This window comes from Salvelinus sp. IW2-2015, linkage group LG2, assembly GCF_002910315.2.
Source record: "Salvelinus sp. IW2-2015 linkage group LG2, ASM291031v2, whole genome shotgun sequence".
Lineage (NCBI taxonomy): Eukaryota > Metazoa > Chordata > Actinopteri > Salmoniformes > Salmonidae > Salvelinus > Salvelinus sp. IW2-2015.
Genome location: NC_036839.1, coordinates 20506243 through 20528248, shown reverse-complemented (window position 1 = coordinate 20528248; position 22006 = coordinate 20506243). Strand labels below are relative to the sequence as shown.

At 42.3% G+C, this 22006-nt stretch overlaps 1 protein-coding gene across 2 annotated transcripts in view; it reads right to left on the bottom strand.

The window, feature by feature from the left end:
* ptpn4a (protein tyrosine phosphatase non-receptor type 4a) overlaps positions 1 to 22006 on the bottom strand; it is a 104411-nt gene that overhangs the window by 71389 nt on the left and 11016 nt on the right. For both annotated transcript variants that reach the window (XM_024005560.2, XM_024005566.2), the window contains exon 2: positions 914 to 1068. In XM_024005560.2, coding sequence (XP_023861328.1) covers positions 914 to 1051 — 138 coding nt within the window. In that variant the 5' untranslated portion in view covers positions 1052 to 1068. The remainder of the gene's footprint in view (positions 1 to 913; positions 1069 to 22006) is intronic.

The window sequence follows — 22006 nt, the reverse complement described above, 5'->3', positions numbered from 1 at the left end:
TCAGGAAAGTTGAGTTTGATTCATTAAGCTGCTGAGCCAAGACCAGTCATGAGCTCCTGTTAAAGCTGGGCTACCGCGGCAACAGATGGAGATTATAAAAAAAAAAACATAGCTCAAAAGTTCCATAATAACTATTATATAACATGTGGGGACAGTTTGTGACTTTGTGCAACTGCTTTTATATTCCCCTGACATTAAATTTGATTGTGTGGCCATCCCAACACGCTCAATTAACTGCTATGTTTCATGGCGGAAGGCTTTTCCTCTTTCTGAACAATGACAACATCGAGAGAAAAAACAAATGTCCTGTGGTGAACATTTTCTCTGTGGCTGGCTGCCTCGATCAAATAACCTAGCAGCAGCAGCAACTGCTCTCTATCAGGAGGGAAAACAATGGTGTTGCAATCAAGACAGTGAACACTATGATTTACTGTCCCTGATTGGCACCCAGTGTGTGTAGTGTGTATGTGTAGCTAGAAAGATGCTGCCTGTGAGCGAGTATGTACTTGAAATGGGCAGCACTTGGGGAGGCTCCTCTGAGTAGGAATGTCAGGCATTTCATGATGAGAGGAGCTAGGGCTGCAGCCTGCAGCCTTCTCCACCCTGCAGAGGGTGTCAGGAACAGCTGGGGGTCATTTTCATCTTAGATTAACATGTTGTGGTCTAACAGTCCTGGATATTTTATAGGGGAGAGTTGCACAATCTTGGCGCCAAAATAGCCCTGAAAGATCTACCACCGCAAGAGGACAGTTTCGATAGTTGGAGAGCCAGAGTTTGTGTGTAGAGTAGGGCTGCAATACTGCACTACTCTGGGACATGGCCATTTAGTGCTTTCAACATGGTTAACACATTACAGTGAATCAGGAACATACTGTACACAAACTAATATACTAGAGTTTGTTGTGATACTTACGTTAACTTTGAAGGATTGGACGGTGTTGTCCAAGAGAAGTATGTTGCAGACCACCTCCGTGTGCTGGCTGTCTCGTGCCAGCTCCGACGCCCGGACATTGTAAGATCTGCCAGCAGGCAACCGGAAGCGTGCGGTCATTACGGTCCAACCAGGGTCTGCAACAGAGACAGAGAGACTAAGGAAGCAGACAGTGACAACCTGGCCAATGCACAGATCAAGTTGACAGGTACACTCTTTTCTTGTCAAGTCGGTCTGGCAACACTCATACAGAATGACAGTTCTGAAATGCATTCTTTTGGGAATGAGTTAGAGGGCCGCAAAGTCTATCATACAGTACTACTGACATCAGCACTACGCTAACAAGCCTTCACACGCAGAGGGGGCAACAAGTGCTCCATCTGACAAGAATTAAAATGAATAGGGAGTACAGCAGCCTACATGCTGAGTATAACTCCATGTGAACGCCGACAGAATTGCACCTCTAGGGATCGGCTATACTGCAGCAACGGAGGTCAAGGCACCTTCATTTAAACCTGATGGATCCATATGGAAGGCTTTTCCTTGCCTTTGAGTGGTTGTCACAAAATATCAGGAGGCATCACCGATGATGAATTTGAATGGCAGGAGATTGCCTGTGTGTGCAGAAGTGCTGAGTTGAACACAGACATAGCAGGGGAACCCAGAGACCAAATCAAGTGTGCCGTGGAGAGTCACGAGAGCACTTGTTCCACGAACATACGTTGCCTGCTGCCCTAACGTACTTAGTATTTCTGGGAATGAAAAATCTCCTACAAAGGGGTACCAGCTCTCCCAGATTAATACCACATTGTCCATCTCTTTCTACAACTCCCAGATATGTCTTTAGCCTGTCATATAGAGGTTCTGAGTATTGTCTGATGGGTAGTTGATGAATAACTAAGTCGCTCTGGATAAGAGAGCCTGCTAAAATGACAAATGCAAAATTAATATCTTCAGGCGTATCCTAATGCAGTGATGGCAAAAGTGCTCTTAGGACAGGAGATACAGTACTTGGAAAAGATTAGCCTAGTGTTTAAGAAAGGCCCTGGGGGGGATTACTTACAGCTCACTAGTCACGCATACGGTATGGAAAGATGAATCTGATGACTCACATGTACAATAATATATATTTTTTAAATCCCTTCCAAACATCACATCTTCAATATCTCCCAGAGTCAAGTTGAATCATGTTCACTGTTGACATCAAACGAGCAGTGTCAGCAATGTGAAAACATGTCATCTCTGTAACCGGCAGACTCCCAGGCATGCAGCGGCTGCGTTTGCCCTCACAACCCTGGTGTCATACATGTGGGGCTCTACATCGAGTGGATGGAGCGGGTACGCCGGGCAGCGATGAGGTGAAGTCATGAGGAAGCGCCTTCACCGCAGCTCAGTGACACACAGCTGCGAGCTGTCCCCTTCAGCCTCTCAGCTAGGCTGTGGAGACTAAGACAACCATGAGACAAAAAGCTGTTTGTTGTTTTTTTTATCATTCAACGGACGCAAAGGTTACCAGCTGTAATAAGAGAGCAAAACTACTCAAGGCGACGATATAAAAACTGTATACCAAATACATCACACACTTCCCACAAACGATTTCAGTTCTAAATCAAAAGCAGTGTGTGTGTATATAATAATAATAGTGTAATTAGTCTCCACATCCCGTCCCAATTAGAGGAGAACAAAGCCCAGTGAGTTAGCGATCCAGCAGGCAGCAGGACGGCCGGCCGCTCAGCCAGGAACGCTCCGCAAGAATGCTTCCATTATTGCTTCCTCCAGTCAGCAGAGCTTCCAAACACTGGGCCTGGGCTGCCGTGTGTGTGTGTGTCAGGCCTAATGACCCCAGTGGGCTCCTCCGATGCTCTCGGCTTATAACAAACAGACGTCCCAGCAACCCCCGTCTCTGTCCCCCATCTTCCCACCTCCTTCCCAATCCTCCAATCCTCCACCCGCCAAACCCCTCTCCACAGTTACACACATCGGAAAGGTACAGTTTGTGTCCTCACAACAAATACTCAAGTTCTGTCCCAAATGGCAATAATTTCCCTTTATAGTGCACTACTTTTGAACAGAGGCCTATGGGCTTTGGTCAAAAGTAGTGCACTATATAGGAAATTGGTTACCATTTGGGATGCATCCCAAGGCTTAGGTCAGTGCASACCAGAGGATAGTAGAAAAGCGAAGAGGAATCTGAAGATATCCTTTCCTCCCTGCTACAGTAACGTGCAGAGTGTACTGTACACTGTTCGCCAAAACTGGGCCACAGAGAAACAGGTGGTCAATTACAGATGTAGAGACTTGTGTTTCATCTTCATGTGGGGTGATATCGAAAGACAGTTGGAGAGTGCTGTTGTGAGACTTGGAGAATTCCTGCCAAGATCGCCAGCTATGTGACAACTCAAGGATGACAATACAATTAAGAATAGAGGCTTGTTTGAGAAAACTAACAGCATGGGACTACCCTCCCTTGGTTGAGTACAAGAAAAAGCAACACTACAGGTTTGCTGTACTAGTATCTAGGACAGCACAGAGAATGGGCTCACAAACAACAGAGTGGGAAGAATGCTTGTTTCATAGAGAGGGTGTTCAGGGGTTGTAGGTAGCATTTGAACCTTGACTTTCTGGATAGCCGGACACAACCTATTTTGTTGGATGCCTGGGGTAAAACCATACAATACAATGCCCCTGTTTGTAGCTATGAGGACAATATCCATACCCTCACTCTACCGCAAGCTTCCCTGGACTCCTAGTGACACACACTTCCACTGGCTACATAGCGAATAAATTATCCTTGACTGATGAATTTCACTTAACTTCTTATGGCTGCAGGGGCAGTATTGAGTAGCTTGGATGAAAGGTGCCCAGAGTAAACGGCCTGCTCCTCAGTCCCAGTTACTAATATATGCATATTATTATTGGTATTGGATAGAAAACACTCTGAAGTTTCTAAAACTGTTTGAATTATGTCTGTGAGTATAACAGAACTCATATGGCAGGCAAAAACCTGAGAAAAAATCCAAACAGGAAGTGAGAATTCTGAGGCTGGTCGATGTTAAACTCATCGCCTATTCAATTCCCTGTAATATATAGATCTGTTTGCACTTCCTACGCCTCCCACTTGATGTCAACAGTCGGTAGAACGTTGAATGAAGTTTATACTGTGTTTTGGGGCCGGATGAGAGGGGAATGAGTCAGTGGTCTGGCAGATTGCCAGTTCCTGGTCACGCGCATTCTTCATGATATCGCCTTGCGTTCCATAACTTCTACAGACACGAAGGAATGCTCCGGTTGGAACGTTATTGGATATATATATATATATACACTGCTCAAAAAAATAAAGGGAACACTTAAACAACACAATGTAACTCCAAGTCAATCACACTTCTGTGAAATCAAACTGTCCACTTAGGAAGCAACACTGATGTGACAATAAATTTCACATGCTGTTGTGCAAATGGAATAGACAAAAGGTGGAAATTATAGGCAATTAGCAAGACACCCCCAAAAAAAGGAGTGATTCTGCAGTGGTGACCACAGACCACTTCTCAGTTCCTATGCTTCCTGGCTGATGTTTTGGTCACTTTTGAATGCTGCGGTGCTTTCACTCTACACTGCCAGAGCCCTGCAAAATGACCTCCAGCAGGCCACAAATGTGCATGTGTCTGCTCAAACGGTCAGAAACAGACTCCATGAGGGTGGTATGAGGGCCCGACGTCCACAGGTGGGGGTTGTGCTTACAGCCCAGCACCGTGCAGGACGTTTGGCATTTGCCAGAGAACACCAAGATTGGCAAATTCGCCACTGGCGCCCTGTGCTCTTCACAGGTTCACACTGAGCACATGAGCACATGTGACAGACGTGACAGAGTCTGGAGACGCCGTGGAGAACGTCTTGCTGCCTGCAACATCCTCCAGCATGACCGGTTTCGCGGTGGGTCAGTCATGGTGTGGGGTGGCATTTCTTGTGGGGCCGCACAGCCCTCCATGTGCTCGCCAGAGGTAGCCTGACTGCCATTAGGTACCGAGATGAGATCCTCAGACCCCTTGTGAGACCATATGCTGACTCATGCACATTTGAGGCCTGCTGGAGGTCATTTTGCAGGGCTCTGGCATGCACCTCCTTGCACAAAGGCGGAGGTAGCGGTCCTGCTGCTGGGTTGTTGCCCTCCTACGGCCTCCTCCACGTCTCCTGATGTACTGGCCTGTCTCCTGGTAGCGCCTCCATGCTCGGACACTACGCTGACAGACACAGCAAACCTTTTTGCCACAGCTCGCATGATGTGCCACCTGGATGAGCTGCACTACCTGAGCCACTTTGTGGGTTGTAGACTCCGTCTCATGCTACCACTAGAGTGAGAGCACTGCCAGCATTCAAAAGTGACCAAAACATCAGCCAGGAAGCATAGGAACTGAGAAGTGGTCTGTGGTCACCACCTGCAGAATCACTCCTTTTTTGGGGTGTCTTGCTAATTGCCTATAATTTCCACCTTTGTCTATTCCATTTGCACAACAGCATGTGAAATTTATTGTCAATCAGTGTTGCTTCCTAAGTGGACAGTTGATTTCATAAAGTGTGATTGACTTGGAGTTACATTGTGTTGTTTAAGTGTTCCCTTTATTTTTTTGAGCAGTGTATATATATATACACATATACACACACACAGTGGGGCAAAAAAGTATTTAGTCAGCCCACAATTGTGCAAGTTCCCCACTTAAAAAGATGAGGCCTGTAATTTTCATCATAGGTACACTTCAACTATGACAGACAAAATGAGGGGAAAAAATCCAGAAAATCACATTGTAGGATTTTTAATGAATTTATTGCAAATTATGTGGAAAATAAGTATTTGGTCACCTACAAACAAGATTTCTGGCTCTCACAGACCTGTAACTTCTTCTTTAAGAGGCTCCTCTGTCCTCCACTCGTGACCTGTATTAAATGGCACCTGTTTGAACTTGTTATCAGTATAAAGACACCTGTCCACAACCTCAAACAGTCACACTCCAAACTCCACTATGGCCAAGACCATAGAGCTGTCAAAGGACACCAGAAACAAAATTGTAGACCTGCACCAGGCTGGGAAGACTGAATCTGCAATAGGTAAGCAGCTTGGTTTGAAGAAATCAACTGTGGGAGCAATTATTAGGAAATGGAAGACATACAAGACCACTGATAATCTCCCTCGATCTGGGAGCAAGCGCAAGATCTCACCCCGTGGGGTCAAAATTATCACAAGAACGGTGAGCAAAAATCCCAGAACCACACGGGGGGACCTAGTGAATGACCTGCAGAGAGCTGGGACCAAAGTAACAAAGCCTACCATCAGTAACACACTACGCCGCCAGGGACTCAAATCCTGCAGTGCCAGACGTGTCCCCCTGCTTAAGCCAGTACATGTCCAGGCCCGTCTGAAGTTTGCTAGAGAGCATTTGGATGATCCAGAAGAAGATTGGGAGAATGTCATATGGTCAGATGAAACCAAATATAACTTTTTGGGCAACGAAGGAGTGACTTCGTAAGAAGTATCTCAAGGTCCTGGAGTGGCCTAGCCAGTCTCCAGACCTGAACCCAATAAAAATCTTTGGAGGGAGTTGAAAGTCCGTGTTGCCCAGCGACAGCCCCGAAACCTGAAGGATCTGGAGAAGGTCTGATGGAGGAGTGGGCCAAAATCCCTGCTGCAGTGTGTGCAAACCTGGTCAAGAACTACAGGAAACGTATGATCTCTGTAATTGCAAACAAAGGTTTCTGGTACCAAATATTAAGTTCTGCTTTTCTGATGTATCAAATACTTATGTCATGCAATAAAATGCAAATGAATTACTTAAAAATCATACAATTAGATTTTCTGGATTTTTGTTTTATATTCCGTCTCTCACAGTTGAAGTGTAACTATGATAAGAATTACAGACCTCTACATGCTTTGTAAGTAGGAAAACCTGCAAAATCGGCAGTGTATCAAATACTTGTTCTCCCCACTGTATATGATAACAACATCCTGAAGATTGATTCTCTACTTAGTTTGACCAGTTTATTTGACTTGTAATATAACTTTTTAAAGTTTTCGTCCAACGTTTGCAAGCATCTGCGCGAGCGTTTGGACACGTGTACTACACATGCTAGCAAAAGTAGCTACTTGGACATAAGTAATGGACATTATCGAACAAAACAACGATTTATTGTGGAACTAGGATTCCTGGGAGTGCATTCTGATGAAGATCAAAGGGAATATTTATGATGTAATTTCGTATTTCTGTTCACTCCAACATGGCGGAGAAATGTTGTTAAATCTGAGCGCCGTCTCAGAGTATTGCATGGTGTGCTTTTTACGTAAAGTTTTTTTGAAATCTGACACAGCGGTTGCATTAAGAACAAGTGTATCTTTAATTCTATGTAAAACATGTATCTTTCATCAAAGTTTATGATGAGTATTTCTGTTATTTGACGTGGCTCTCTGCAATTTCTCCGGATATTTTGGAGGCATTTCTGAACATGGCGCCAATGTAAACCGAGATTTGTGGATATAAATATGCACATTATCGAACAACACATAAATGTCCTATGAGTGTCATCTGATGAAGATCAAAGGTTAGTGATTCATTTTATCTCTATTTCTGCTTTTTGTGACTATGGCTGTGCTTATTGTGGTTTGGTGTGACCTAACCTAATCGTTTGTAGTGCTTTCGCTGAAAAGCATATTTAAAATTGGACACTTTGGTGGGATTAACAAGATTACCTTTAAAATGGTATAAGACACATGTATGTCTGAGGAATTTTAATTATGAGATTTCTGTTTTTTGAATTTGTCGCCCTGCACTTTCACTGGCTGTTGTCATATCATCCCGTTAACGGGATTGCAGCCATAAGAAGTTTAAGGTCTGTTCCCATGTCCAATCCATAGGTTAGGCCTATTCTATAGGCTGGTGTAAAACAACCACATTCAACACAACAGCAACACCAAACTGGAGAGCACTGTTACATTTCATTTCCGCAAAAAGGACAACACCACAGATCCTAGTGCCAGAGTAGCCATATTTATGATGAAGGTAAGCAGTTTGTTTTCTGGTCATTGTTTTTGGAGGACATTCAACACTATTGACCTACCCAGTTGCCATTAGGTGCAAAAACTTGACCTACCCAGTTGCGGCCCACTTTTTGGAGGCAGGCCACTCGATTTCATCTTTGCGTTATATTGGCATCGAACATGTCACCCTCCCTAGGAGAGGGGGTGACCTTGATAATTTATTGTTAAGACGAGAGGCTGCTTGGATATTTAAAGACCCTTGCTCCCTTCGGTCTTAACGTGGACTTTGATCTGAAGCCATTCTTGTGATTGTTGTGTTTGTTGTGACTTTGCCATTGTGGTTGTTTGTAGGCTTGTGTGGTCTTTAGTGAGTCTATGATCGTATGTTATCCATTTGTATTTATTGTATGTTGCTCTTTCTATGCCATTTTAATATGAGAAATTAACCAATGATATTAGGCCACTCTTGGCCATGATTACAGACACCTGTGTGTCTTGACACTATATATAAAACGAGTCATCCCGCAGTGTCTGTGATTGTACCCTGATGAAGACAGCTTGCCTGTCGAAACGTTGGTAAATTAAATATTTTTGCATCTGAGCTCCTAGAGTGTGCGGCTCTCTTTTATTTTCAAGTTTTCTACTCCGCTAGCCAGCACCTCGCCTAAATAGGTGTGCGTTTCTTTTTCTTCTAGATTGCACTATTGACCTTAAACATATTGAGCCGGTATCATCATTTTACCAAACACCTTGCAATGGAAACAGAAATATCCCAGCTGGCATTTGTAACAGGACACCAGCAACTGAAAAAAACACTTCAAAAATATTTTATTATGCTATCAGAATAAGGTCAGTGAAGACATTGTGACAGCACATAAGCTACAATGAATCAATTTCTGACTTATTGAGCAGGTACTTTTTGTCACGGACAGCTATCATCTCAGACCTTCCTAAAAAGATACATTTTTACAATCACACGAATAGCACTGAGTTGTGTTGTGCTCTCCCAGTCTCGTTTTTCCTCCTCCCATTGTGGGTAAATGTTGTGTGTTTATGTTACTCTTTTAGAATAAATTCAGCCCATCACTCCCAAGCAACGCCATTATGCAAATCATCAACTCCTTGAAGTAGGGCTGTGACAAATGTAAAATGTTCCTTAAATGTTTAACAGATTTGTTTTGTTGCATTTAAAAGATAATAAAAAAATACATGTTAATTCACATTGCAGATATTTTCCTGCGTATAACCCCTCGGTGGCAATGCAATTCCATCTACCGCAGCTGGCTACCAAACGGCGCTCACCTTACTTTTGTCCACCACCCACTCAGCAACGATGGTAATTAATGCTGTTTTTAGGTTCTCTGCTGTCCCACTTCTCAATATGATGGCTCGTAGCGGTAATGTACAGTGGTTCCTCCTTTAAAAGTTGCAGCGTCCTGCGGGGCAGCTTGCATGGTGCCGCAGAATTCTATGCCACGTTATTTAAGTGTGAACCACTGGTACCATTAATGCTAGTTAGTGCTAGTTTGACCACCAGTGGGCATCTTTGAGAAGCATTTGATAGCCTTCAATAATGGCTGTACTAAAGAATGCGGGCATGCAGGAGACCGGGGTTCAATACCCCGACGGGGAGGAAGGAGTACGCTGTCATTGTAAATAAGAATTTGTTCTTAACTGACTTGCCTAGTTAAATAAAGATTACACTAAGAGCATCTAGAGGCGAAAGAAACGCACACCAATTTTGTCTAGCGGAGTGGAACACTTGAAAAATTAAAAGGAGAGCCGCACGCTCTAGGAGCTCAGAGGCAATAATTTAATAACCAACGTTGACAGACTAGCTGTCTTCATCAGGGTATATGAGCATAACATTTCTACACCCTAATTTTCTAATTCTAGTCTAATACCCAAATGGAGATTAAGTGAAAATAAAAACTTCATTGATTTATCAAGACCAGTCCCCGTGCTTGTCTCAGAGCAGCGCGAAACGGTGCTAAAATAGTTGTAGGCTATTGCTTCAAATCCTATTGCTTCCAACTTCAATATGCTCTTTAAATAAGACCTACAGCACTATTAACAGCACATTACTCAACACTAGTGAGACTCATGTCCCCTACGGTAGGCCTACAGTATATTGAAAAAGATGACGTGACTCTCCGCCAATAATTACATTTTGAGGATTGAAGGATATTTCTGTAATTCAGTGATATTTATTCCCATTGTAATTCGTTATGGATCCATAACTAAATAAACATTGGCATTATGAAAGACTATTTTTATCATGATTTTATTAATGAAAGCATAAAGATCCCATTATTAGTTACATTGTTTTAGTTTGACTAAGAACAGAACAGAGGGAACGTTTCCCTAGTCAGCGCAATTATTAGTGCGACGCCCATTAAAGGGTTGCCAGTGTGTCGAGGTGGGGGTCCACCCCCTTCCTCCTCCTCCCTTCCACGGGCCAAGTCGGTCTTCTGTGCCGGCTCTGCGGCCCATCCCGTGCCTTGAACCTCAAGCGCTTTCAGTGGATACAGCTGGAGAACTGCAAGGCAGTCCCATTGTGCGCCACTCAGGAGCCATGACCAATATATATTGTCCTGCTAATAACAGGGTTAATAATATATCTGTGAGAATATCCAACGGTCTTATAATTCTAAATAAATAATAATAAATCGCTTTGTTCAAAAAATTATATTTGGGATTATTTAGTTTTCAAATAACGTAAAATGAGTGAGAAAAATACCATTCTTGAACATGGGGTGAGACATTGTTACTAATTTGTAAATAATTATCAGTTTCTAGTTAGGTTTGTCACCCATTCATTATCAGTTAGAGACACAGTAGGACCGAAAAGCAGAATCAGTGCTCTAACTCCCCCTTATGCTGGTCTGGAGCAATGAAGTGGTGACGCAGGGTACCGTACCTCTAAGTACCGCGGCGTAAGCGCTCAACTTTTAAAAGGAGGAACCACTGTATGCAGAGGTCGCGTTTAACGCAGGATTCTGCGTTTTTCATTTGGGGGAGAAAAAAATAAAACGCATAAGAAAATGCTTCTTATTGTCATTTCTGCTTGGCATCAGACTCATTTTTGGCTTCAGTTGCACTTCTCCACTGAGGATGAGAATTCACAGAAGGGCATTCTATCAGCAGACAGTGCTCCGACTGATCTGTAGCATTTCTCCGGTACTTCTCAGTGTAGCTTACTTTTCTCCATTAGTTAACTTCAAACAAAACATTATCATAATGCTCATAGCAAGCTACGTTTCCTAAACAGAAATAAAGATCTTGCTTCTTCATTTTAAGATCATGTACTTGTCGCTGCTAGCCAAATACCATTGCACTTCATTTTTATCAAATGACATGTTATTTTCTGCAGAGTATGTTGCACTAAAAAAGTAGGCCATTTTCTGTGAAGGACAACTATAGTTGCACACCCCTGATTACTCTATTGAAGCAAATAAAACACTTGACTTTAAATATAAAATGCAAGTGAAATGGTTTAAAAAGCAGATTCTCATGGTCCATTTGAACATTTCGGAACTCTAACGCGACCCGTGTATAACAGCTTGTTCATAGAGGTCCAACAATCTTAACACCACGTATCGGGTTTTTGAGAGCTCACGCGTTGTACTTGCAGAGTACAACTGCTCCATCCAGGCCGTCACTATTGTTCGACATGGGACACGGCATCTTGTAGTCTGGTTCTAGATATGCCGTCAGCGCGCATTGAAGCCGACATCCTCTACCATTGACAATGGCTGCAAATCAACCGCAACCATTTCTGTAATCAGGTGGGATTTCATCACTTCGTCCCTTAACGCACTTTCGAGTGAAAAGCCTGTCTAGCGTCTGTTGCGGGCCTGCGCCGGCTGCCAGCAACGGTTTGGGTCTCACTTTCAGATGGTTAAGCATCACCTGTACTGCCACTGTAGCTCAATTCCACCAAGCGAAGTTCTCATTTCACCACATTCTCATTTAAATTATTGCCATACAGGACTTTCACTGCTGTCGTATGTCTCACCTTGCCATTTTTCCAACAGTTAATGACGATGATGTGTGGAGCGATTCAGATCTGTGGCAAATCATTTGAAAGACGCATATCTCCTCCTATGAAAGTTACAGCATTGTTGCGTTAGGTATTTGTACCGTTCCATTTATGATGGGGATCTGTTAGTGGTAGTTTGGTGATAAAAAAAAAAAAATGTTTTTCACAATGCAGTTAACATGGATTTTCTTCAAAACGTTGAAGATAACAATTTCGTTGAAACATTTACAACATTCACACCCCTACCTCGGAGAAACCATTCAATCTCTAAAGGCCATTCATACACACAAATAGCCCAGCTAAATAAACATTTAGAAAATAAATTGTATTGTATACTGTATTTCAGGTCGCTCTCTAAGGAGTGGTGTCTGAGGTTTGTTGCCTGATGGAGGTCTACTGCTTGTATTGGAACAACTTGATTTCCTAAGTTTCTGTAGTAATACATGTTTCTGGTGTTCACTGGAACCTGTGTGAGAGTCAGTGGCTAGCTTACAGCTGAGTGGCCAGCAGCCCACAGGAGGTGGAGGCTAGGGGATAGTGTAGAGGGGAGAAAACAGGGTAGAAGGTGCAGTTTACAACTTAGGGTTTTACACAAGAGAGAGCTCCATTCCTTTCCAAGAACATCAGCTTTAACGTATTCTGAGCACACAAACATTGCTCAAAGGTCAGTTAGCTGAGCCCAGCGGCGGCCATGGCGTTGTCGCACTGCCCGGCCAGCCTCAACCCCCATGACCTTTACAGGCCTGCTTCCTGGGGTTGAGCTGTCAAATTAATGCACACAGGATTGTACACTTTTCTCCTCTGGCCAAAACAACTTTGACCCACTCCCGTTTAATTTCCAGACGCTTTCAGGGCTCCGGCTGTGAAGGTTTTTAAGACTGGTGTGTTTGCCGGTAGGGGCAAAATTTGCTTTGCCGTCAGCTCAGTCCAGAGTTAATTGAAAGCACACTGCGCTTCTGTTAAGCTACTGTATGAACTGTGCAGCTGTCAAAGCATGAGCATGCTGGAAATTTCAAAAGGTCTACATTAATTTGTAAAATGACTAAAATAAGGTTGAGGATGTAGATGTGAAGCCTTTGCCCCTTTACATTGATATGTGTTACAGTTGGAGCCATCAATATCCCATGATCATAAAAGTGTGTTGAAATGATGCTAACATCAGGAAGTCTATGAATCTCATCTGAGACTGAGTGACACCAGACTTATTTCCTCAACTTAAAGCATTAGAAAGGTCAGTGTCCTCATGAGGTCTCATGACCTGACAGACTGTCGTGACCTCTGCCTGGGAGCATGGCTCTACTTCACACACACCCCAGGCAGAGAAACACACACGGCTTGTCTATTTTTAACCAGCGCACTAGCAAAACTAGACTAAGAACACATTCGCTAGTAATAGTTGGTAAACATGTACACTCATAAAACATTCACTATTCTACACCGACTTCACTAACTATCAAATGGGACAGCAAGGTGCTAGTCCTGGGCCGAGTTCATCATTTTAAAAGCATACTGCTGTAACTATTTAACTGCTATTCAACAGTCATTGTAATCGTGCATTGCAACTAAATCTGCTTAGATATTGTGGTATAGATAGGCCAAGGCTACAGTCTATTACAGGTTCTTGGTCAATTAAAAATACAGTTTGATTAATTTATTAAAACCACAACATTTCCAAGTGCGGCATGATTAACAGATCAGTCATCCAGTGATGTGAGTCAAAGTGGAAACTGGTTACACAACATCATTCAGGAGGAGCAGTTCAAAACAGGAGACACTCAGTCTCTTTCCCATTGCACTAGACTCAGGACTTCCAGAAAGAGAAACAGAAACATACATTTGATTAAAGCAACACATCCCCCTGATTTTTTTGGTGCTTACATTAGCAGGTTTAAATGTTAGGGGTCGTGTTCTGATCATGCTGCGAATTTCCACCCACATCCACCTCGACCTTGCACATTCCTGCCTGGCAGCTGTCGCAGTGGGGAGGGCCAGGTGCGCCATGGGGTAGACCCCCTGCTGCTCCTGCAACGCGTTGACGGTTAACGCTGCAGCCAACTAGAGCCAAGGCAGCATGCCTCACGCCTGGCCTGATGGGCAGCTAACAGCCGGGCAGCTCACAGTCCYCTAGCTCCAGAAGAGAGGTGTGGCAGCAGGCAGGGGGAACAAGCCAGGGAGTTCCAGGGAAATCGATAGGCTGTAAGTGAATCAGCCTCTTCATTAGAGGAGCTGTAAAAGGCCCCAGGAGGTGCACAAGCTCAGGCTGCTGAAGGTAGCTACTAGTTAAGTCTGGCCGATGCATTGCTTAGATTTGGACAAAAACGTCCTCTGTGGTCTCCATGACTGCCAGGTTTTAAAATTGAGAGAATCCTGGGAGGTGTGGGTAGAGTGAATTACTGACACACACAACTGACCCTCTGTTCTTCAGGCTGTGTTTAAGGACACTGTCAAGGCATGTGTCAGTAAGTCCTAACTCACAACCAAATTGTCTTGGTAATGGTATTGACTTCAGTCAGCCAGGGGTCGTATTAACGCAGGATTTTGCATTTCTCAGGCAGAAAAGATAAACCGCAGAAAAATATCTTGCTGCGTTTTGTAAACACAGATCTAAAATGCTTCTTATTGTACATTTTGCTTGGCGTCAGTCAGGGTTCACTCCAAATCATGAATGTAAAATGACTAATTTCGTGCTTCAGTTGCACTTCTCCACTCAGATGCAATAGCCCATCTTTGCTCGTCATTAGATCACCAGACAGCGCTCTGACTGGTGTAGGCTACTTTTCTCCAGTACTTTCCTCCAGTGTAGTTTTTCCTCCGGTAGCAAGTTAAAATGCAAGATTAACTTCAAGCAAAACATTAGGAAATGTAGCTGGCTACAAACTTTCAATGTAAAACACAGGTGAAATGGTTTACAGATTTTCTGGCAGTCTGCATTTTGAAAATGTAGATTTCTGAAAACTAATGCAACCCCTGAAAGTGTTAGAATACTTTACAATTTTTTTWWAAATTAAAAAAGGGCTATTGGCATTTGGACAGGAGCTGACCAGCAACMGTTGTCAGTCAATTGGGTGCATGCCGGTCAGTTGTGACGTGCTTATTTCCTAGAATCACAGTAGGTGGTGGATCAGAGGTGGAGATGATTCTCGAGAAGGGAAATGACAATATTATTAAAAGGAAACTGCCCACAATTTTGATTCTGCCTAATCTTTCTATCACATTCAGATTTGTGCCATTAGCTTTTAATTGAAGATTAGCAAAAGGACTGGGCAGAGTTGTTAATTATGCTCTGACCCATGGAGAGAGAAGAGGGGAAATTAAAATGGGCGCATAAGTGGCAGGACACAGTCAGGTTAATGGTTTCAGTGTGGAATCCCCTCTCTGCCTCAGAGGAAATGGGGAGTCACACAGAACAGATAAACATTCTGAGAAACCACACAGGCCTACTTTAATCTTTTTCCATTATAAAAACGGGCCTTTTTCTGCCTCGCAACATCTAAAACCGCCAACTGAGTGCACACGCAAACACACAAACAGCTGCTCATAGAAGGCATAAAAATGAATTGTCTTGTATGCACATGTTCACCTTGGAGATGGAGTGCTTTTAGCATGTTGTTATTGTAATTGTACTGTAGGCAGCAACAACGCTTTCAGGGTGTCATACAAAAAACACTGTACACACACACACGTGAGTGGGCTGAGAATATGACCTAATAGACCCAGCAGCACATTTTGCTGATGACTGCTGTGACCCTCTGATATAATGTAGGAATGGCAGGTCCCCAAGCTCCTGCTAGGCTGCCCTGCCACTGAGCTACTCCACCATTTCCCCTCAAAATGATATTACAAAATCACTGATTAATCTGATCGTCAACCAAACATTTTTTTTAAACTGGTATAGGGGGGCCTGGCTATCCACTTCCTCCTCAAACAAATTGCAGCAGGAAAAAATATTGCTTTCTAAATGACGATCAAAAAAAATGCTTCTTATAATTTCCGCTCAGCTTCAGTCACAGTTCGCTCCAAATCACGAATCAAAAAATAAAAATGTTGTGCTTCAGTTGCACTTCACTCAAAATATATCTTTCCTCTCATCTTGACCAATCAAAATATAGCATTCACCAACAGGCATGATCAGCAGACAGTGCTCTGACTGATGTGTATTTCTTTCCGGTACTTCTCTCTGGTGTCGTTTCTCTGGCAGCAACTTAAAATGCCTGATTAACTTCAAGCAAAACATTAGGAAATGTAGCTGATAACTATTTCTATGATAAACATGAGAAATCATCTGATGTAAAATAAGCTATTTTTCGACCGAATGTGTTGCATTCATTAATTTTGTGTGAAGAAAAATAGTTGCAAGCCCCTTATCACTCTATTGGGGCCATTCCACCTCAAAAAGCCCAAGAAAGAGGATTGACACCCACCATCTTAGGATTGTTCTGAAATCATATGTGTGACCCGATTCAGGAAACTAGGCGTATGTCGCAAGTCACGACTTTACAGGATAGCAGTTACTGTAAAAAAAAAAAAAAATAATATCAAAATGCGCTTTTTGGCAAAAATGCCTTCTCTAACATGTCAATTTTCATGTACCTTAATAATAAAGTTCTATGTCATCTGTAAATACGAATAAAATAGTTAAAATGACGAGCCTAGTTGGTTTAGCCACAGAAAGACATCAACCTTCCCGCTAGCCATGATTGGCTGAGATAATGAGATGGGCTGGACATGCCGAGAGATGAGTTTGGATTGGTCTGCGGTGTAGAATCTTGTGTCTATAAAATGAGCTGGTCGTTATGATTAGATAATCGTTTCTACATTTCAAAATATAGAACGTTAGCCATGGAGAAGTGCAAATATGCTGCTACTGCTCTCAATAACATTGCTGCCCTGAATTTATCAGGCGCTATCGACAAATGTCAGTGGGGAGAAAGTTGGACTACTTTCTGTAGGACGATTGTGCCATGCTGACTACGAAAATGTAATTTAAAAAAGGGGTTGCAGTCTACCGTGAAGCTTTCATCCATGTATACGAGTAAGAATCTAACTACAGTTTCAGATATTATAAGTTTCTAATTTTGTCAGAAAGTTGTTTCCATTGCAAGTTAAAGCATGCTGTTAGCTAGCCAGTTGGAGATTGATGGCTGGCTTGCTAGCTAACATTAAAACTATTTGCTTAATATCAGCTAGCTATGACAATCGGTTTGTATTGCTAGTAATGTTACTCTATGGATTGGGATTTTAGTTCATGTTTTAGCTAGCTAACGTTACATGTCTAAACAAAATACCAAATTAAAGCTTGCTGTTAGCTAGCTAACGTCAGCGTAGGTTAGATGGCTTGCTAGCTAACATTATGTGAATGAACTGTGTAGCGATGTTCTCAGAATGCCATTATGCATCAATTGTATAATAATGCTCAAATATTTGTATCTGTAATTTGTCTTTCAGCATCAGTAGAGCACACCTGACTCAACTCCACCAGTCATACAAGGAGAATGGTCTAATCATGCCTCCCATCAAAAAGAGAGCTGGCCAAAGCAAACACAGGTTACAACTGAAGCATGAGGACCTGCAGCGAGTGGTGAACTTCATCAACAACTACGCAGAGGATATCACAATTGTATTACCAGAACGCCACCCAGGACACAAACACTTTGGTGGAAAGCTGCTGCCATCCCATGTGACAAAAGCAGCAGTGTGGCGTCTCAACAAGGAATCGATGACAACACTTGGTATGTGGACTGGTATTGGGCCTGGCGGACCATGCACAAGCTCCACCAGTCTGTATCTTCATGATCACAGGCCACACCAAATTTGCTCACGACTGGAAATTCGGCTCCAGAGTGGGGGAGTGGTCTAAGGCACAGCATCTCAGTGCAAGAGGCGTCACTACAGTCCCTGGATCGATTCCAGGCTGTATCACATCCGGCTGTGATTGGGAGTCCCATAGGGCGGCGGACAAATTTGGCCCAGCATCGTCTGGCCGTCATTGTAAATAAGAATGTTCTTAACTTCTCTAGGGTAGGGGGCAGCATTCAGAATTTTGGATGAAATGCATGCCCAAATTAAACTGCCTGTTTCTCGGGCCCAGAAGATATGATATGCATATAACTGGTAGATTTGGATAGAAAACACTAAAGTTTCCAAAACTGTTAAAATKGTGTCTGTGAGTATAACAMAACTGATTTGGCAGGCGAAAACCTGAGAAAAATCCATTCAGGYAGTCGTTTTTTTTGTTGGTTTTGTAGTTTTCTATTCAATGCCATTACAGTATCCATTGACTTAGGACTCAAATTGCAGTTTCTATGCCTTCCACTAGATGTCAACAGTCTTTAGAAATTGTTTCAGGCTTGTATTCTGAAAAATGAAGAAGTAAGAGCAGTCTGAATGAGTGGACCCTAAAGTGTCAGAGCTTTTTCATGCGCGAGACCGAGAGTGAGTTTCTTGTTTACCTTTTAAATTGACGACGTTATTGTCCGGTTGAAATATTATTGATTATTTAGGCTAAAAACAACCTGAGGATTGAATATAAACATTGTTTGACATGTTTCTATGAACTTTACGGATACAATTTGGATTTTTTTGTCTTCCTGTTTTGACATGTTTGAGCCTGTGGATTACTGAAGAAAACGCGAACAAAACTGAGGTTTTTGGATATAAAGAGACTTTATCAAACAAAAGGAACATTTATTGAGTAAATGAATGTCTGCTGAGTGCAACCATATGAAGATCATCAAAAGGTAAGGGATTCATTTTATCTCTATTTCTGACTTGTGTAACTGTTCTACGTGGCTGGTTACTGTTTGTAATGATTTGTCTAGTGGGCTATGATCTCAAATAATCGGAAGGTATGCTTTCGCCGTAAAGCATTTTTTTTTTATTTTTTTTTATTTATTTTTTTAAATCTGACAGTGGTTGGATTCACAAGAAGTTCATCTTTAAACCTATGTAAAATATGTTTTGTTTTCAGATTTTTTATAATGAGTATTTCTGTATTTGAATTTGGCGCCCAGCTGTTTCACTGGCTGTTGAAGAGGTGGGACGCTAATGTCTCACACACCCAAGAGAGGTTAACTTGTTATGGCTGCAGCCCCGTATTGAAAAACTGGAAAATATGTGCCAATTTTCAAACGGCCTCTTAATCAATTTTTGCTCTTACAATATGCATATTATTATTACTATTGGATAGAAAACAGTCTCTAGTTCTAAAACCGTTTTAATTATTTCTCTAAGTGGAACAGAACTATTTTTACAGCCCATTTCCTATCCGGAAGTGAGATTTCCAAAATCGATGTCGCTCTTCAAGACCTTGTCTATAAAAGGGCATGTCACTTAGGACTGTAGAAACACGTCATACGCCTTCCTCTGGGTGTCATGCGGAAGTGAGAGGCAGAAATGACTTGATTATCTCGTCCTGGGATTGAACACAACCTCTTGAGTGTGAGACTTGCGCACTTCATTTTTTTTCTGGGCGCGAAGTAGGACCTGGACTCGGCTCCTGGAAAACACTCGTTAAAGGTGAATATGATCTCTGGCTTCGATTTATTTGATACATGTCACAATATCATCCTAAAGTATGTTTTTTCAATATGTTTCATTATATTATTGAAATTTATTCTGGACTTTAGACGTGATGCGACGCAAGAATTGGTTCAAGAACGAGAGGTTAGCAACGCACGGCCAGTGTGCTTGCTAATTCAAGAGGGAAATCGTTCGTTCTGGATCGAAATAAAGACGTTTCTGAACAAAGGACCCCTTGGAGAACATTCTGATGGAAGATCAACAGAGATAAGGACCCATTTTGGATGCTTTTTCATATATCTGTCGAACTGTGCTATGCTACCGTTTGACTAGAATCAATGCTGCTGTGTGCTAGCTATTGTAGTAAGCTAATATAACGATATATTGTGTTTTCGCTGTTAAAACACTTCAAAAATCGGAAATATTGGCTCTATTCACAAGATCTTTGTCTTTCTTTAGCTATCCACATTATATGTTCTGAAATGTTTATGATGTGTAATTAGTAGTTGACGTTGGTGTCTGTATTTTCTCTGGCTACTCCCGTGCGATTTCTGACTGTAGCTATGATGGTAGCAGTAATGTAAAACTGATTTATAGCTAAAATATGCAATTTTTTTGAACAAAACATAGATTTATTGTGTAACATGTTATAGGACTGTCATCTGAGGTAGTTTTTTCTAGGTTATTTAGGTTGGTTCTAGGTTAGTTAGGTTGGCTTGTGCATGCTACTTGCATGCTACTTGTGCTGTGAAAAATGTCTGTCCTTTTTTATTTGGTGGTGAGCTAACATAAATATATGTGCTGTTTTCTCTGTAAAACATTTTAAAAAAATCGGACATGTTGGCTGGATTGACAAGATGTTTATCTTTCAAATGCTGTATTGGACTTAAATATTTTTAATAAAATAGATTTTGAATTTCGCGCCCTGCACTTGAGCTGGATGTTGTCATAGGTGTACCGGCGACGGGCTGCAGCCATAACAGGTTAACTGACTTCCCTGCTTGGAGTTTGCGAAAAGGCACCTAAAAGGACTCACAGACCATGAGAAACAAGGTTGAACTCTTTGGCCTAAATGCCAAGCATCACATCCAGAGGAAAGCTGGCATCATACCTACGGTGAAGCATAGTGGTGTCAGCATAATGTTTTTCAGCGACTGGGAGACTAGTCAAGATCGTGGCAAAGATGAACGGCGCAAAGTACAAAGAGATCCATGATGAAAACCTGCTCCAGAGCGCTCAGGACCTCAGACTTGGGCGAAGGTTCACCTTCCAACAGGACAACGACTAAGCACACAGCCAAAACAAAGCAGGAGTGGCTTCGGGACAAGTCTCTGAATGTCCTTGATTGGCCCAGCCAGAGCCCAGACTTGAACCTGATCGAACATCTCCGGAGATCTGAAAATAGGTGTGCAGTGACAATCCCCATCCCCCTCCAACCTGACAGAGCTTGAGAGGATCTGCAGAAAAGGAAGGTAATAACTTCCCAAACATGTGTGCCAAGCTTGTAGTGTCATAGCCAAGAAGGCTGTAATTGCTGCCAAAGGTGATTCAACAAAGTACTGAGTAAAGTGTATGAATACTTCATTATTTATATTGGGGAAAAAAGTCTAAAAACATGTTTTTGCTTTGTCATTGTGGGGTATTGTGTGCAGATTGAGTTTATTTTTTAAAATACATTTTAGAATAAGGCTTTAACGTAACAAAATGTGGAAAGTCCAGGGGTCTGAATACTTTCTGAATGCACTGGAACATTCTAGTGGTTGCAAGAATTTTGTATGATAATTTAAATTGAAAAACGACAGTTGTCGTTGAAGTCAGAAGTTTACATACACCTTAGCCAAATACATTTAAACTCAGTTTCACAATTCCTGACATTTCATCCTCGTAAAAATTCCCCATCTTAGGTCAGTTAGGATCCCCACTTATGTTAAGAATGTGAAATGTCAGAATAATAGTAGAGAGAATGATTTATTTCAGCTTTTATTTCTTTCATCACATTTCCAGGGGGTCAGAAGTTTACATACACTCAATTAGTATTTGGTAGCATTGCCTTTCAATTGTTTAACTTGGGTCAAACGTTTTAGGTAGCCTTCCACAAGCTTCCCACAATAAGTTGGGTGAATTTTGGCCCATTCCTCCTGACAGAGCTGGTGTAACTGAGTCAGGTTTGTGGGCCTCCTTGCACGCACATGCTTTTTCAGTTCTGCCCACACATTTTCTATGGGATTGAGGTTAGGGCTTTGTGAGGGCCACTCCAATACCTTGACTTTGTTGTCCTTAAGCCATTTAGCCACAATTTTGGAAGTATGCTTGTGGGTCATTGTCCATTTGGAAGACCCATTTGCGACCAAGCTTTAACTTCCTGATGATGTCTTGAGATGTTCCTTCAATATATCTACATAAAACTTTCTTACCTCATGCTATCTATTTTGTGAAGTGCACCAGTCCCTCCTGCAGCAAAACACCCCCACAATATGACGCTGCCACCACCGTG